Source organism: Microcebus murinus, chromosome 4 (assembly GCF_040939455.1).
Source record: "Microcebus murinus isolate Inina chromosome 4, M.murinus_Inina_mat1.0, whole genome shotgun sequence".
Lineage (NCBI taxonomy): Eukaryota > Metazoa > Chordata > Mammalia > Primates > Cheirogaleidae > Microcebus > Microcebus murinus.
Window position 1 is genome coordinate 70,672,377 of NC_134107.1, and position 19,679 is coordinate 70,692,055.

The 19,679-nt window shown below is 32.6% G+C and overlaps 1 protein-coding gene across 2 annotated transcripts in view; it reads left to right on the plus strand.

The window, feature by feature from the left end:
• Positions 1-19,679, plus strand: part of TMEM135 (transmembrane protein 135) — a 220,235-nt gene that overhangs the window by 66,561 nt on the left and 133,995 nt on the right. For both annotated transcript variants that reach the window (XM_012745158.2, XM_012745159.2), the window contains exon 5: positions 7,066-7,131. In XM_012745158.2, coding sequence (XP_012600612.1) covers positions 7,066-7,131 — 66 coding nt within the window. The remainder of the gene's footprint in view (positions 1-7,065; positions 7,132-19,679) is intronic.

Here is a 19,679-nt window from a genome sequence, read left to right on the forward strand (position 1 = left end):
TAGGAATAGTGACCCAATTCTATTTTATTTTGAACAGAATTGAAATCTAACTCTAAATCTCAGGATTTGTGTGGGGGTTTTTTTGGTTGTTACCATTGTTTGTTTTGACTCTATGTGTAAGAAGATAGCATTGTGGGTGAAAAAATAGCATGCTTTTCTTGTGTTAAGTTTTATTATGTTAAAAGAAGAAAAGCAGAACATAACGTAGTATGTTATTACATCATGTCACATTGGATAGAACATGACAGAACATATATTTACAAAAGTATGCTCTTCTTTAGAGCCAGATGACTACTCTCAATTTGGAAACAAACCATCTGCTTATCATTTAAATTCCTGGCTAACTTACCATCCCACATTTCTAAACAGAATTAACATTCTTCATAACCTCAAAACCACTGCTAAGGTCCAGTGTCTCCATATGTAATTCATATTTCCTGTATTCTGAAGGAAAATAGATTATGACATTTATTATGTCTAAAAAACCAAGTTGATTTCATGAACATAAGAGGCTAATGAAATATACTGTCAGCATTTGAAATTTCTGTAATATAGTTTGGGACATATTTGTTCACACTTTGGTAAACCACATGCCCCCCAACAATCAATAAATAAACACTTAACGTATTCTAAACAACTACTTATTCATTCATTAGATCTTCTTTCATTCATTCATTCATTCAACTTTTATTGAGTGTTTCTTAGGTATAGTTGCTAGAGTTATAATGATGAGTGAGATTCAACCTATAGTGTAGTGAGAATTTTAGATGACTAAGTAGTTAATATTAATATATATTATGATGAATTATTGAGGGAGAAGAAGGACTCAGATATGACTCTTAAGTTTTTGTTTGGACAAATGGTGGATGGGAACACAGGGACAAGAGCACTCACTTGCAAGTGAAGGTGAGATTGGTGACATATGTCAACTTACTTCTTTCTATATATAGTACTTATTTTCCTTAATTATCAAGTGTTTACTGGAGCAGTGGTTCTTAATTGGTGATATGTGTAGAATTTTGTATGGAATGCAGGGTTTTCATAACAATTTACTTTTCTTGGCTCCTCAGTCTATATAGGAATGTGACATGCAGACTCTTGTCTTTTCTTTACTGGATTACCCATATCTAACATTTATTATTGGCTTAATATTTCTGATAATTTTCTGCTGCTTTGGTCACTCCACCTCTGCCCTGAGGTTATGTAAATTTGTGAAGTTTGTATGAATTTAAGATGAACTTAAGATGAATTTAAGATGAATTTATGAATCTATGTCTAAAGCACATAAATCTGTGTCTAAAGCATATGTGTCCTTCCTAAAAAAGTTTCTGTTAAGGCTGTACCCAGGTTTTTCCTAATGATTAGTGGGAATTAAGCTACCAATTAGTTGAGCACTACTTTTGGATGAGAATGGGGAGTGAGGAACAGGTGTGTATTCTTTTTTAAAAATAGCTTTATTTATACTTAAGGAACATTACTTGTTTTAAGTTTACAGTTTGGTGAGTTTTGGCAAATGTGTATAGTCATGTGATTACAACGACAATCAATATATAGAACATTTCTCTCTCCCCTAGAATGTCCGTCTTTTCCCTTTGCAGTCAATTTCCTTAAGCAATCACTAATCTGTTGTCACTATAGTTTTGGCTTTTTTCTCCCCCCAACAAATCATGTAAATGGACATATATTTTCATTTTTCTTAGGTAGATACTTAGGGATACAATTGCTGGGTCTTATGATAAGTGTATGTTTACATTTATAAAAAACTGCCAAATTGTTTTCCAAAGTGACTATACCATTTTGTATTCCCACTAGCAATGTATGAAAGTTTCTGTAGCTCCATAGTCTCACTATCACTTAGTATTGTCATTCTTTTTACTTTTACCCTTTTAGTGCATGTGTAGCAGTACTTTATTTTGGTTTTAATTTGCATTTCCCTAAAGACTAAGGATGTTGAACATCTTTTTGTTGACTTTTTGACTATTCATACGTGTGTATGTGTGTGTACCCCCACACATACATGTATCTATGAACATATGGGTTATTTCAGAGTTGTTTATATACTCTGAGTGTAAGTGCTTTGTCATATATATTTGCATATATTTTCTCTAAGTATGTGGCTTTTTCATTTTCTTGATTGAGTCTTTTCAAAGAAGAAAATGTTTTTAAATTTTGATGAAGCACATTTTATCAATGTATCAGTTATCTTTTGCAGTGCAACAAACTACTCAAAACTGTAGTGGCTAAAAACAACAATCATATTTTACACTAATTTGCAGTTTGGAAATGGTTTCCCTGATAGCCCATTACTGTTTCACTTGATATCAGCTAGTGCAGCTTAAAGTTAAAGTCTGGAATGATACGAAGACTCGTTCACATGACTGGTACCTGAGCATGGGTTACTCAAATGGCTGTATTTTGGAACAGTGGGGACACGCCTCTCTATTCTATGTTGTTTCTCTAGCATGGTTCAAGGTAGTTGTATTTCTTACATGGTGGATCAGTTATCCAAAGGGACATGTCCAAAGAAAATGAGAATACCATGTAACAGTCATTTTTCCTTTTATGACTTAATCTCAATCACTTTTCTGCCTCATTCTGGTTAAGTTATAGCTACAAAAGTAGTTTCAAAGGTTCCAGGTTCAAGGGGAGGGAATTTGTATGGGGGAGAGTCAATGTCACATTTTAGGAAACATTGTGGGATGGGATATGTATTTGTATGTCCATCTTTTGGTAATATAATTTGCAATGATGAATTTTTTCTTCAATATTTTTTTCCTCCATAATGTAACATATCTTTGCCTAAACCAAGATCATAAAGATTTTCTCCATTATTGACTTTCAGAAGTTTTATGGTTTGATCTACAATATTTAAGTCTATGATTTGCTTTGAGTTAGTTTTTGTGTATGGGGTGAGATATGGGTTGAGGTTCATATATACATTTAAAAGTTCAATTGTTTCAGTTCCGTTGGTTGAAAAGACTGTTTTTTCCCTATTGAATTACCTTGGTACCTTTGTAGAAAGTCAAGTGGATATAGAGTGTTGTGTGTATTTGTGAATTCTAACCTTATGCCAATACATGATGCCATCTTGGTTACTTGAAGCTTACAGTAAGTTTTCAAATGATAAGTCTACCAGCTTTGTTCTTTTATTAACATTTGACCTACTTTGTATCCTTTGCATTTTAATATAAGTTTTATGGTCAGATTGTCAGTTTCTACAAGAATACCTGTTAGGTGTTTTGTGTGTGTGTGTGTGTGTGAGAGAGAGACAGTGTCTTGCTCTGTCATCTAGTCTGGAGTGCGATGGCATAGTCATAGCTCACTGCAACCTCAGACTTCTGGGCTCAAGCGGTTCTCCTGGTTTAGCCTCTGGAGTAGCTAGGACTGCAGACACATGCCACTATAACTGGTTAATTTTTTATTATTTTTTGTAGAGATGAGGTCTCACTATATTGCCCAGGCTGGCCTCAAACTCTTGGCCTCAAGTGATCTTCCTGCCTCAATCCCCCAAAGTGCTAGGGTTACAGGCGTGAGCTGTCTCACCTGGCTCTGTTAGGTTTTGATTGGTATTACTTTGACTCTATGATCAATTTGAGGAGATTTGATAATATTGAATCTTCCCATTTATGAACATGATACATTTCTCCATTTATTTTTGGTTTTTAATTTCTTGCAGGATTATTATTTATTTATTTTTTTTGTTTTTAGTGTTCAGATCTTGCACTTCTTTTATTAAATTTATCTGTAAATATTTAATATATTTGTATTCTAGTATAAATGGAATTTTAAAAAAATTCATTTTCCAATTATTCTTTGCCAGGATAGAGGAAACAATTGACGGGTATTGTATATTGACATTTTAATTTATAACCTTGCTAAACTTATTAAAACTAGATCATTTTCTTATAAATTTAAGATTTTTCTATCCTACACAGTCATGTCCTGTGTACATTTGGAACTTGTTTAACTGCATCTTTTCAAATATATATTTCTTTGATATCTTTTTCATGTCTTATTTCACTGAGTAGGGCATCCAGAAGAATATCAAACAGAAGTGGTGAGAGTGACCATCTTGACCTTTCTTTAGGTAGAAAGTTGTTCACCTTTAAGTCTAATAGTAGTGATAGGTATTTCATAGTTGTCCTTTATCAGGTTGAAGAAGTGCCATTCTAGTTTTTGTTTGTTTATTTGTTTTGTTGTTTTATTTTTTATTTTAGAGATGGGGTCTCATTCTTGCTCAGGCTGGTCTTAAACTCCTGATCTCAAGGGATCATCCTGCCTCGGCCTCCCAGAGTGCTAGGATTACAGGTGTGAGCCACTGTGCCCAGCCTAGAAGTGCCATTCTATATCAGAAGCTACTCTGCAGACAAAAACCACTATAGTTGCTTGAATATGATGTGCCAGTCTGTGAACTGCTTTGTGTTTTCCCTCCTCGGGGTTCTTTGAACTCCTTGATTTCTTCCTCCTTTCTTTTCCTTTTTCCTCCTGTCTCTTGTGTCTCCTTCTTCTTCTTTCCCTCCTCTTTCCTTTTCCTTCACCTTCCTCCTCTCTTCTTTCTTCTTTTCCTCCTTCTTCAATATTTGGGAAGTTTTTCACCATTTCTTCACGTGTTTTTTTCTGTCTCCTTTTCTGTCTTCTGTTGGAGTCTCAATTACATGCTAAATACTTCTTTTCCTGAACTCTGAGTTTTTGTTTTCTTAAGACTTTTTTTCTCTTTCTGTCTTCAGATTGGAAATTTCTATTGCTCTATCTTCAAGTTCACTGATTATTTTTCTCTACCATCTCAACTATTCTGTTGAGCCTATGTAGAGAATTTTTATTTCAGTGATTGTACTTTTTTACCTTAAATATTTCCATTTGATTCTTTTTTACAGTTTCATTTTTCTGTTGAGATTTCATATTTATCCATCCATTAAATAGCATATTTCCCCTGAATTTTTGAATATGTTTTATTATAACTTTTGAGCATATTTATAACATCTGTTTTGAAGTCTGTGTTTTTGAAATGCAATACATGGACCCATTTAGAGTCAGTTTCCATTGATGTCTTTCTTTTGTTTTTTTCTTTTTAATCTAAAAAGGTTTATTGTTTCTTTTTGTGTCTAGTTATTTTTGTTTGGAAACTAGACATCATATTCCATATTTTATGCTGTAAATTTCCAATTGCACTTCCAACTGTAAGTTCTGCCTTATGAAACCTCAAGCCAGTAGGCTTTTGCTTTATTTCATCTGAACTATATGTAGTTGCAGAACATACTTAGCAAAAGATGCGGCAAACACAGAACAACTTTGTCTTTTAGAGGTAGAACCCTTTCTACATTTTGCCTGACTTTTTGCCAGTCCCCTGTGTGTTTCCTACATGTATGCATAATTAAATAGTCAGTGGGGGATTTAGCAGCATTTGTACTCAGAATTTGTGTCTCAATCATTCTGTGACTCTTTTGTTTCTAGAATGTCCTTCTGAAGTCTACAGTTGCTATGATTTTTGAACTTGGTCACATAACCTCTTAGTCTTGGTAAGGGTGTAGTCGTGTGCCGCCAGAGCTTCTGGGGGGTTTGGTGAGTACCCCTAGGCAAGAAAGGCAAAAACTCACAGTTCTTACATTATGCAGAGGCACTATTTCATGAGTAAGTTCTTGCTTGTCTTCTGTTGTTTTTCCAATATTGTTTTTAACACTTTTGTGCAGGTTTTACGTTGTTTTCTTGGGAGGAATGATTTGACCTTTTTACCTCACCATTACCGAATATTCCTGATAAATTTATTTTAGAAATTACAAAAGTAATATATGCACCTGGTAAAAAAAAATAGTTTTATAGTTTTAGATCGTAAGTTTAGGTCTTTGATCCATTTTGAGTTGGTTTTTGTATATGGTAGAAGGTAAGGGTCCAACTTCATTCTTTTCTATGTGGATATCTACTTTTCCCATCACTATTTGTTGAAAAAAATTGTCCTTTCCGTCACTGAATGGTATTATTACCCTTGTTGAAAATCATTTGGCCATGTATATAAGGATTTAGTCTTGGGCTTTCTATTCGATTCCATTAGCTTATATCCATTGTCTGTCTTTATAATAATATCAATTTTTTTTTATTACTCTAGGTTTGCAGTAATTTTTAAATCAGGAAGTATGAGTCCTCCAACTTTATTTTTCTTTTTTCAGGATTATTTTGTATATTTGGGGTCCTTTCAGTTCCATATGAATTTTAGGATGGGTTTTTCCATTTCCACAAAAAACGTCATTAGGATTTTAATAGGGATTGCACTGAATCTGTAGGTCACTTTGGGTAGTATTGACAACTTAACAATAAGTCTTCCAAACCATGAGCACAAGATATCATTCCATTTATTTGTGTCTTCTTTAATTTCTTTGAGCAATGTTTTGTTGTTTTCGGTGTACAGACTTTCATTTCCTTGTTTGAGTTTTTATCTAAGATTTTTGTTCTTTTTGATGTTATTGTAAATAGAAGTGTTTTCTTAATTTTTTTTTTTCTGATTGTTCATTGTTGGTATATGGAAAACCATAACTGTTTTGGGGTGTTATTTAATATATGACATTACATTATTACTTTGTTTTATGTCTTTATTTCAGTAGCAGATAAGTGAACTGAACTTGAATAAATGAATAGTGAAACTAAAATCTAGAATAAATGATTTCTAAATTGAATCAAAATACTAAATTTTAATTTAATTTTTGTTTATCAGACTTAATTTATTAATTTAATTAATTATTTAATAATTAATAATTTAATTAATTTAAGTTTTGTTAATTTAATTTAATTTTTATTAATTTAATTTAATTTTTGTTTAAGTGAACTTACTTGAAACTGTGCACCTGGAAGTATACCAGCATACAATTCAGTTTGAGTTCTTGATAACATTAAAACATTGTGAAAATGATATTTCTGCCATATAATTTAGGGCGTTTAGCTCTTATTGTGCCTTATTGATACTTCTCTAAAAGTTGCTGGATACATAATAGTATTGGATGTTTTTCACATTTTGGGGGGGATATGCAGTTCAATACAGATTACAGATTATATATTTTTGCTTTTTTTAATTCACAGGCCACAGAAACACTATTTAGAATGGCTGTAGCGAGAGGAACCATCACAACTTTAAGAAATGGAGAGGTAAAATGAGAACTTTGATATAATTATTACTTGTTAATTCATAGTTTGCATTTTTTACAATATAAAATGTGGTGAATTCTGTTATGTTTTATCTAGTAAATAGAGAAATACCTGATATACATAATATTGAGTGTACCTGATATACAAATATATTTTTGTTCATAGTCATATTGGAACCAGATCTTAGGTTGAAAATAAATTGCTGGGTCTTTTAATCTTTGGTTACCAATTATTTTTACTCTTAAAAGAAAATGACATTTTATTAATAACAATTTCTACAAATATATATTTTTAATGAAAGCAATCTCTTACCTTTTCCTTTCTTCCCATTTTATGTTATACAGAACTCATACTTATTTCTTAGGATGAAACAGTTAGAAATGTTGACATTTACCATGTGGAGTGGAAGGGAGAGAATTTTGTCTGTTCCTTTGTTTTAATGACGATCAATTAAGATACAGATTCTTAGTTTAGTTTTCAAAAGTTTTGACCTTTCTAAATGCACCTGTAAATTCATAAAAAGATTTTTCTATCACCTGAAATAAATTTTCATTTCCCATTTCAAAATTATTACTAGCCTGATCACCATTCTATCTGCTTTTTCTTTATTTACTTCCTTACAAAGACATATTTATGTTGAGGTTGAATGTAATATCACATTGCTATGTTCCTTTTTCTATTCTACTAGCAAACCCTATTCTGGAATTAAGTTCTATGTTATTTAATGTAATATTTATGATTCAGTAACCTAAATATTTAATAGTGGGAATGAGTGAATATCTAAGGAGTTAAGCGGAATTGGTTTACTGTACAACTATAAATTTAATTGGTTGATATATTTGCTCATTAGGCAAAAACACGCCATCATTTGAAAAGTATATACTCTTAAATATTTAATTGTATGTTGGCAAATCACTTTGATATCATTTGTAACTTATTTTGTCTATGGAGTAAAACTTAATTGAACCTTTTGTATTCTCAACAAACTGAAGTATGTGATGACATTTTGAAAAAAGAAAATTTTCCCAGTAATAAGGTCAGATATATTTATCTGCCTGTAATGTCTGAAAATATATTTCAGATTTCAGTAATTACTACGTATTTTTTTATGGGGCAGGCAATGAAGTTTTGAACTTTATCTTCTGTTAGAGGAATGTTGAGATAATGTATGCAGTGCAGTTTTATAAATAATCACTGAGCATATCAACACATACTTGATATGTAGGGAATAATTAAAACAGCTGGCTTTTGGTTAATTTCTCCCCTGATTATTGGGTATTGCTCTATGTAACCAACCTGGTTAACAATGTGTTTAAGCACTCTGACCTTCAGTTTCTAAAATGAGGTTAAAAGAGTAAGATGTACATGTTTTAAAAAAAAATAAAAAAATAAATAAATAAAAAAAAAGATGTACATGTTTTTCCTTACATTTTATGATCTCTGTAAATGGAACATGTCTTCTAATCAGTGGTACCTCATAGTCACCATCTGCTATCTTTCAAATGTAATGCTTCTTAAATTGAGAGATTTCTTATAAGTCTATGATATTTTAGAGTTGATAAAATAATACTTTATAGTTTAAAAAGCACACAGTGATATGTAGTAGGAATTAGTAAATGGTGGCTAGGATAGGCCACTAATCAGTTTTTTTTTTTTTTTTTTTTTTTTGAGACAGAGTCTCGCTTTGTTGTCCAGGCTAGAGTGAGTGCCGTGGCGTCAGGCTAGCTCACAGCAACCTCAAACTCCTGGGCTTGAGCAATCCTTCTGCCTCAGCCTCCCGAGTAGCTGGGACTACAGGCATGCGCCACCATGCCCGGCTAATTTTTTATATACATATCAGTTGGCCAATTAGTTTCTTTCTATTTATAGTAGAGACGGGGTCTCGCTCTTGCTCAGGCTGGTTTTGAACTCCCGACCTCGAGCAATCCGCCCGCCTCGGCCTCCCAGAGAGCTAGGATTACAGGCGTGAGCCACCGCGCCCGGCCCACTAATCAGTTTTAATTTAATGATTTGACTTTGGGAAGTAGAGAATTAAGACAAAACAAAAATATTGACTGTATACACACACACAAGTATACACACACACAAATGGCATAGGTTTTGGGGAATGATGGGGTAAGTGCTATGAAAATAGTAGACATGATGTGAGAGGAGCTTACCCTGGTAGGGGAAACAATTACATCAATAATTGAGAAAAAGAGTTTGGGAGAGGGTAGAAATACTTTAGATTGAGTCTGGAACTAAGTAGCATCCAGATTTAACTTGGAATGTGCTAAACTTAAACTCTGTTTTAGTATCAAGGCAGTAGCAGAGAATTCATTTGAGGGTAGGAGATGAACTAAAAGGTTAACAATGGCTTATTTAAAACAGGAGCTGAAATCACTGTATTTATCATATTAGAAAATTTATGATATGCTAAGGGAGAGTAACAAGAAGTTTATCAGTTCCTAGGGCATTTAAAAAATTGTGCTAGCTCAATACTGCAAAAATATTTGTTAAGCAAAGATTTATAGGTAACTTTATGACAATAATATCATGTAGCAGAAATAAAGATTGGAATATTCAAATTACAAAAATATCAGTATTTGACTAAATTTGTAATCTAGATGTGTGATGACAGTGAAATTTGCATGTGTTTTCTTCTCTCTGTGCTGGCTTTAATGCTACATTTTGTCTACTTATTAGATGTTTCTGCTTGAATGTTTTAACAGATTTTGAGATTAAAGAACATTTTTCTCTTTTCTGAAAGTAAGACAGTTTGAAACTTACTTTGTGGGTTGTAATGTGTCATAGGAGTTTTTAACCAGAGAAGTGATACATTGTCTTTTTAAATCCTCATCATGACTTCAAGGCAGAAATTATAATGGCCATATCTTATAGATAAACCGAGGCTCAGAGAAGTTAAACATTTTGCCTGTGGTCAAACAGCTAGGAAATGGGAAAGCTAGGATTTGGACCCCAGTCTCCAAAGCCAATTTATTCGACTATACAATATAATCTCCCTTGATGTATAATAATTCACTCACTTAGAGTTTTCTAATCATCGTTAGCCCTCATTAATTGTCATTAATTCGACAATTGAATGATAGCATTGTAGTTAATACCTCTAAGTATGTAATTGGCAATGATTTTTATTCATTCTAATTACGATGGCTATCTTTTCATGTGTGTAGAATAATATATGGCTTAAAATGAACAGAAAAAAACCATATTGATCCTTTACAAATCCATTACTGCATCGAGTGTTTAACCATGGTGTGATGTTCTTTATAAAGTCCTGTATGTGAAGTAGCTGGATCTTTGTACCTTGTTTGAATTATATAAGCTGGAATGAAGATCACTTTTTTGGGTAGAATTTTTTTTATGTGTTTCTCTATTTGAAGGGCCAATTTTAAAAATAATCACTATCAATAGTTATTGAATGTGTTGGCTCAAAAGTAATATTTTGTATTTCTTTACAAAAGATATAATTCTGTCTTATGCCTTCCAGGTGTTAAGTGTAGGATGAAACAAGTACTTTGTTAGAAGATAAAGTTAGTCTCTTAAGTTTATGTATTTTATAATTATCTAATGTTCTTTTATATAACTTGAGACCATAGTAAAGCAGAAATTGGTGTTTTTTCATTTAATTTTTCTTAATCCAAAATTTTGAAAAAAGAACAAAGTTTAACAATTCTTTACCATGGGGAGGTAGGATTTCAAACCCTGGGTCTTCAAACCCTATCCTTTACCTTCTGTTTTTTAGCTGATACCATATATCCTTCTTATAGTAATGACCAGGAATCACTGAGAGTAGGTAATGAACAAGCTAACTGACTTTCTTTAGCCAGTGAGTTGATTCATCTATTGTGGCTTTACCAATTTTTTTGAATGTTGAGTTTTCAAAATATCAGGCATATCTATTTTCATTTGCTCAAACATTTTAAATTTTTATAAATGTGTGTTTATCATTACATTTAGAATTTTGGAGTGATTCATGAATGGATACAGAAATAATCCCTGCCTGTTTATTCAGCTAATACCTTTTGAGCACTTATATATTCCTGATATTGTTTTAGATGCTATGATCCACCAGGGAACAAAACTGATCATTATCCCTGCCTTTTGCTAGCTTATATTGTAGCCTATTAATAGCTTATATTCTAATCATGAAAAAAAAAAAAGAAAAATACAAAGCACTTAGAAAGTAATTACAGTTACAAAGCTTCAAAAGAAGGTGTAAGCAAGTATATAGTTTAAAAGTACAAGTAATTTAAATAATGAAGGAAGAAATAAGTAAAGTAGGGTTAAGTTAGTTCAGAAGATTTCTTAAAGGAGGTAAATCTTAAACTGAGCCTTGAAGAAATTGATAAGCTTTATTGAATGGGAAGAGGTCAAAAGGCATTGCCAGTTAGGAGAAACAATATGAAAAGGGGGATAGCTGAGAGTTAAGGAGAGGTAATGGGGACAGGTAACTCTTCTTGTTGTAGAATCAAAGAGAGGGTACCATGTTGAAGAGAAGTAACATTTGTTGAGTGCCTATTTTGTGTTCTGAATACATTATTATTTAGCTCATTTATACATCAAAACAACTTTCCTTTTTAGGTACTTTTATCACCATTTTTTTTCTAAAGGAAATATTTGAGATTCAAGAAGAGGTAGTGTTGGGGAAGATAATCCCTATTCAATAAATGGTGCTGGGAAAATTGTATAGCCACATGTAGAAGTCTGAAACAGGGTTCTCACCTTCACCTCTCACAGAAATCAACTCATGATAGATAACAGCCTTAACCCTAAGGCATGAAACCATAAGAATTCCAGAAGAAAATGTTGGAAAAATTCTTATAGACATTGGCCTAGGCAAAGAATTTATGAAGAAGACTCCAAAAGCAATTACATCAACAACAAAAATAAATAAATGGGACATGTTCAAATTAAAAAGCTTTTGCGCAGCCAAGGAAACTATCATTAGAGTGAATGGATAACCTACAGAATGGGAGAAAATATTTGCATGCTACACATCTGATAAAGGGCTGATAACTAGCATCTATATAGACTCAGGAAAATTAACAAGAAAAAATCAAACAGCCCCATTAAAAAGTGGACAAAGAATGTAAACAGAAACTTTTCAAAAGAAAACAGATGAATAATGGCCAACAAAGATGAAAAATTACTCAACATCTCTAATCATCAGGGAAATGCAAATCAAAACCACAATGAGATATCGCTTAACTCCAGTGAGATTGGCTTTCATCAAAAAGTCCCAAAACAACAAATGTGGGTGTGGGTGCAGAGAGATAGGAACACTCATACACTGCTGGTGGGACTGAAAATTAGTACAAACTCTGTGGAAAGTAATATGGAGATACCTCAAAAAACTGAAAGTATAACTACCATTTGATCCAGCAATCCCACTACTGGGTATGTACCCAAAGGAAAACAAGACATTCTATAAAAAATACATCTGCACTCAGATGTTCATAGCAGCACAATTCACAATTGCAAAGATGTGGAAACAACCTAAGTGCCTATCAATACATGTGGGCAATATGTACCATAGTATAAGAATATATAAGTAGATTAATAAAATGTGGTATATGTATACCATGGAGTACTACTCAGCCATAAAAATTGGTGAACTACCTCTTAGATTATCCTGATTGGAGCTGGAGCCCATTCTTCTAGGTGAAATATCACAAGAAGGGAGAAATAAGCGCCACATGTACTCAGCATTAAATTGGTACTAATTGATTCACATTTATGTGCACATATAGAAGTAACATTCATAGGCTGTCAGGCTGGTTGGAGAGGGGAGGAAGGGATGAGTATATTCATACCTAAAGGGTATAGTGCATACTGTCTGGAGGATAGGCACACTTGTAGTTTTGACTCCGGCGGGGCAAAGGCAATATATGTAACTAAAGCATTTGTATCCCTGTAATAATAAAAAAAAAAGAGGTAGTGTTTTGTTTTAATCACATTTCTCTGAGGATTATGATATGAATTGCTTATGCTATTGATTAAGCATATGGTATTAATATAATCAAGAATTAGTATTCTATCTCCCTTACAATTGGAGTAGCCAGCCTTCTGGGTTAGAAAGAATGCTGGTCTACATGTCAGTAGATCTGGGTTCTTTTTCTGGCTTTACCTTAGGCAATTTATTGAACTTCTCACAACTTCAGACTCATACTTTGTTTAGAAGCTTTACAAGCATGGTAATCTTCATTTATCATCAGTAGGTTCTTGGAAACTGCAACTTTAAGTGAAACAGCATATAGCAGGTCCTCCAATAACATCCTTTTATTCAACATTGTTTTGTTATAAGGTTGGTGAAGAAAAAAATGGTTTTGTTATATACATCATTTTGCTTAAAGTAGCAGTTTTCAAGAGTCTATTGACAACATTAAGTGAGGACTTCCTATATATACAAAGGACTCCCAATCCTATCTTTAATGTTGTGGGAAGAAATGAATTTTGATTACAGAACAGAAAGTTTGAAATAACTGAAGCTACTGGTCATTGCTTTCAGGGTGAGGAAACATTAAAAGAGGCTTCAAGGAGGTTGTGGGTTTACTATCTTGCTCATATAGAAAAAAATGTATTTCTTTTCTTTAAATTTATTTTTCTTTTTTTCAACCAAATGTTGTAAATCAAAAAATGTATTTCTTAATAGCCATCAATCTGGTGGTATAGATATTGAACTGAGGTAAAAGACTGAGCTAAGTAACATCTTCATAATTTTTTCAGTTCTCCAATTACATGAATCAAAATAACATTATATTTTGGCAGGTGCTTAGCAAATTTGCAATCCATAGCAGAATCACATCGTAAAACATTGAGCCTCTGAATTTGTATTTTATTCTTGCTGGAATATTTTAATTGTTGTCACTAAATCTGCATTAAATAGCTCATTGTGTTATGTACATTATTTCAAATTCCTGATGAACAGTTTTATGAAAATTTTGGTGCATACAAAGAAGGCCAAGGGCCAAACTGAGATTTTTAAAAATATCACATCACAATGTTTAAGTTTGGTGGCTTTGTCTATACCAACTCTGTGTGTACCTTTCTATACTGAGATAATTATCTTTTGAAAAGCCCTTATTTTCTTTATAATAGTAACTCTGCTTTTGATTTAAATATAAAAATAAATGTTCCATAATTTTGTCCTTAAACAAAATAAACAATATCTGGACAATATCTGCCTAACTGTGGAACACTTAGGTTTTATTTTTCAAAAATTGGAAGGGTTCTTAAGATAACATCAGTTTGTTTTGATCCTAATAGGAAGAGCTTTAGACCAGGAAGGCAATTATTTCCACATGGTTAAGGCCAGTCCCAACTACTGCCTCTACAGCAACCACCCACTAAACTTAAACTTCTTTACCTTGGTTATATAGATAAATGTGGTTGAATGCATTAGAAAATACAGGCTCTATTTTAAAAATAAAGACTTTAGATATATGGAAAATGTTTCTTTGTATAAAAGAATACAAAAAGAATTTTGTGTGTTGAGTTCAACAGGAAGTAACTTAAGCTTTTTGAATTATCAGAGAAATTTAACTTTATACATATGTGTATGTATGTGTGTGTATGTGTAATTTTTAGTGTTTTGTTTGTACATTATTTTTTCTTGTTTACTTGGCTATGTTCTCAACAGATGAGTTTGCTATATAGTGGCAAATATTGTTTGAAGTGGTTCAGTAGGGCTGTGGTTGGTCAGAATAGAGAAGATTAGTATTTAATGATAAATTGGCAACATTAATTTCATATAGGAGATTATATAAATTTCCGTACACCCAGGAATTGAAGAGAATTGAAGTCCTTGGGAAAGATTGTTTAGATGGCTTGAAGAGTGAAGGAATTTGGAAAATGTCTGGCTTAATGACTTTTGCTATAGTAGTTTCAGCCTGTATTTGGAACTGAAGTCAGATTATAGTGGAGTGGGGAGTTAATGGATGGGAGGTGAGGATGAATAGATTTCATACATGCACTCCTTCTTTATCAGGAGGATGGCTTCAAGAGGAGAATTAAAGAACAATAGCAAGAGGGAAATCTTAGGAACTGAAAAACAGTGACTCCCATATATACAAAAACTTCTTCCCTTTCTCTCTTTCCTTATCATTTGAAGTGTCTTATCATCCAGTGCTGAATGCAAATTAGACTTTAATGTAATATACATGATAGTTCTTTTGATATAATTTACAGGAATGGATTATAAGATTATCAAGTAAAAAACATTTAAAAGGTAGAATCACAATTGATCTTAAAGTCTCTAGAACTAATGATGGCATAAGGACATTGGCTAATCCCAAATTGCCCCAAATTAAAGCATTCTCTCCTTCTTTTTAATGTCTTTTTCATAAAATTATAAATGTGGACATAATCCATCCTGAGTCTTTTTAACCTAATTTAATAGTGCTAATTGTGATAGCATTCTTTCATCTAGTGGTGTGCTTTCATGACAGTTGGAACCCTTTATTTCTTGTTTTTTCAGTGATTGTTGCATTCAGTAAGTATTTGTTGTTCATTATTAGAATACAGAATGAAGCATATCTGAATATTACAACTTTTTATGATTTCTGCAGTCTTTGAAACTTATTGATTAGATTTTCTTTGTTATTTTAAACAGCTTTGTTGAGGTATAATTTACATGCCATAAATTGTAATCATTGAAAGTATACAATTTAATGATTTGTAGAATACATTTATAGAGTTGTATAACCATCATCAAATCCAGCTTTAGAATATTTGCTATCACTTTCCACTACTACAGGGAGAGCCTCAGGTAACCACTCTTTGTCTCTTGTTCCAGTTCTACCTCATGTAGTTATATTGTAATACAGTTTTGACATTAACTACCCATCAATTAGCATAAAACTCCACAGGTTTAATGGCTCAGCCCTTCCAGAGGACTGCCTTCCTTTAAATGCCAGCCACAGTCTCTGGGGATGCTTGCAATTCTGATGGCTGACTATAAATTTGGGGATTTCTACAACTCCGTCAGGTTCAATAATTCACGAGAATGACTCACAACACTCATTAAAAATGCTACATTTATATAGTTTTATTATAAAGAGTACAAATAGGACAAGGTCTGAAAAGGACCTGAATGTAGAGCTCGTATGCCCTTTCTCTGTCTGCAGGGTATGTCACCTTCTTTACACATCAGTGTGTTCACCAATCAGGAGGCTCCTCCAAGTCCCAGTGTCCAGAGTTTTTATTGGGGTTTAATTGTATGGGCATGATTGATTAAACCTTGGGCCATGGAATTGAACTCAAATTCCAGTTCCCTTCTGGTCCTTGGAGGTCTGGTTAGCCCAGAGTTCTAACCCTCTAATCATGTGCTTGCTCTTCCTGGTGAGCAGCCCCTATTCTTAAGCTGTCATCTTGAGCCACCATTAGCATAACAAAGACACTGCTATCTCTCAGGAAATTCCAACAATTTTTAAAGTTCTGTGCCTGGAACCAGGGACAAAGTCCAAATATATTTTTTATGATATCACAATATACAGACTTGCTTTTTCTGAATATTTTATATACATGGAATTATATAATATGCACTCATTTGTGTCTAACTTCTTTGCTTTAACAGGTTTTTGAGGTCCACCTGTATCAGTAGTTTTTTTCCTTTTCATGATTGAATAGTATTTCATTGTATAGATATTTTGTTTATCTATTAACCAGTTAGTGGACATTTGGATTATTTTCACCTTTCAGCTATTATGAATAATACTGCTGTGATCATTTGCATAGAAGTCTTTGTGTTGACATATGTTTTAATTTCTCTTGAGTTGATGCTTCCCCAAGTGCTAGGATTACAGGCATGAGCTACCTCTACCCAAGAATTTAATATAATATAGTAATAATTTAATATACCCAAGTATTAACACACATTGGTTTATTCTTCCTAAAAATTTAACATACACACATCTTTGCTAAATAAAAAATTTAAGGCACCATTTATTATATTACAAGAGGATTTTTCAGTGAAAAATTTTTTTATTGAGGAAAATTTTAACCTTATACAAAAGTAAAGAGGATAATGATCCCTAAAGTAACCATCATCAGCTTTAATAATTATTCACTGTTTGCCTGTCTTTTTAAAATCTATATCCCCAACCACTTTCCTGTTGCTACCTCACTTTGATAGTTTTGAAGCAAATTTCAGATACCATCTCTCTTTATGTAAATATTTCAGTATGTATCATTAAAAGATAGGACTTTTCTTTTAAAGATATAAACACAATGCCATTTATCTCACTTAAGAATTTTTCCTTATTATCACCACCTTAGTTATCTCTTTGTCTCTCTTTTTTTTATAGTTTGTTAAAATCAGAGTCTGAATCAGGTCTACACATTTCATTAAATCAGTTCTGTACATTCCAGTTGGTTGATATATCTTAAATTTATTTTAATTGGGTTGCTTTCTCCTCCATGCATCTCCCTGTAGTTTCCTAGAAATTTATTTATTGATGAAACCAGATTGTAAAGTTTCTCACAGTCTGGTTTTTGGTGATCCCTGTGGTATTCTTCTTCTGTTTGTATTTCCTGCAAATCAATAATAGATGTAGAGGCTTGATTAGGTTCAGGTGTGGTTTTTTTTTTTTGGTCCTCCCAGAAATATTTCATAATTGATTTTGTGTAATTTCATCAAGAGATACATAATATCTGGCCGATTGGTTGGTTTGTTTGTCTTGTTAGCAGCCATTGATAACCATTGCCTATCATTAATTACATTTATTAGACTTTAAAAATAGACATATTCTTTTATCATTTTGTCTTAGAATACTTACATAAAGGAAAACTTTTCTTTGTCAACTATGTTGTTACCTTTCATATGGGAAAGATAGGATGAAGTATTGATTTTTCTTCCTTTATTTAACAGTATTCAAAAAAATTAGTTGGTTTCATAAAATCCTTCAAAGATGAATAATGAAGTTTTAAAAAATATTATTATGAAGTCATAGATTTAAGCATATTTTTTATGTTTCAATGCATTATATGTATCTTTCTTCATGGTCAAATTATCTCTTCTTTGGTGAGTGGAAGTCTCTACAAGTTGTTCTGAATCCTTTTGATAAAACCCTTTTGATAAAACCCTTATTGTAGTAAGATAAAGTGTTCTAAGTTTAGCTTGTACACGTAGGCCCCAACTGGAATCAACCATTTCCCCAAGAATCTCTGGTTAATTTACAAAAGGATTTTTAATTTACGAAATGTTTCATTCTTTAAAAGTTACTTCTCCATGAGTTAAAATTGTTCACTTAGTTTGGGTTAGGTAGGATATATGAGTAGATGATTTTTAAAGATTTGTTTACTATTGAAGTTAATCCTCTGAGGGATTTAGTTTTCCTGTTAAGGAATCTCTCTGTTACCTATAATAAAGTTCATCGTTATAGACAATTAAATTTTTCTCATGTAAGATTTGAATGATTAGCATTATAATACTCATTTAGCATCATACATACATTTATTAAAATTATCTCCATTTATTAGTAGGAAAACATAAAGATTTGTAAGTTAAGATATGTAAGTTTATGATTTCGTTTGTGAAATTCAGTAATTTGAATCACCTGGTTTATGGCCCAATATTTTTTACTCAGTGATATGCCATATTTTGATTTAAAGTTGGTGTAGAAATGAACAGAAAGTTGTTTTACAGAGCAAAAGGGGAAAAAATAAGACTAGTAAAACAATGTTTAAAGATCATATACTAGAAAATGTAGTTATTATGTGGTTCATTTTATGGATATTTTGATTTCAAGATTTATAATTAAGTGAGTCTTATCCAAAATAATGGTTTGGCCAAATGCTTATGATTAGTTAAGAATATTTTATCCTATTGGGTTCTCAAACTTTTTCTGACTTAGATTTTAAATGTTTAGGAATGTCAGTGCTTGGTTTGTGTCTTACAGGGAGATATGTCAAACCAAGTAAGAGTTCATTAATAAAACTCTTACAGTTTATTTCCCACAGACAGTTAGCTTGAACTTTATGTGCTAGAGGTTACATAGCAGTACTTCACAGAAAGTCTCTGAGGTAAAGAGCAATAAGTTAGAGGGGCCATGCAGGGAAACTATGTGTACGAAGTTGACCAGGTGGAATACCTGAGGCCAGATTCTGATTAATGTGTTCATGTAAGATGAAAACAGGGAATAGAGAAATAGTTACTATGTGTCATAAAGTATTGTGGTTGGGTTTGAACACTAACTGCCAAGTCTAAGAGATCCTGTTGAACTCAATATAACCCTCCCATGGGCTTTGGGGATATGGCAGATCTTGACCTTAACCAACATGGATCCTCAAACCCCACTCCTTTGAGCCCTATCAGAATGTGGTTTGTTAATCATAGTATGTTAATATGACCTGAAATATGCTATATATGTGTGTGTTGGTTGCACTGTGTGTGCATGTGGTTGCCATTTGATTTGCTTTGTGCTCATAGTACTGGCTATTGAGAATCTTTTGATGGTATTTTACAACTTTAGATTTCAAAGATTGGAGCATTTTTCAATCAAACTGTAAAATTATAAAGGAAATGTCTAGGCACCATCCTGTTTCAA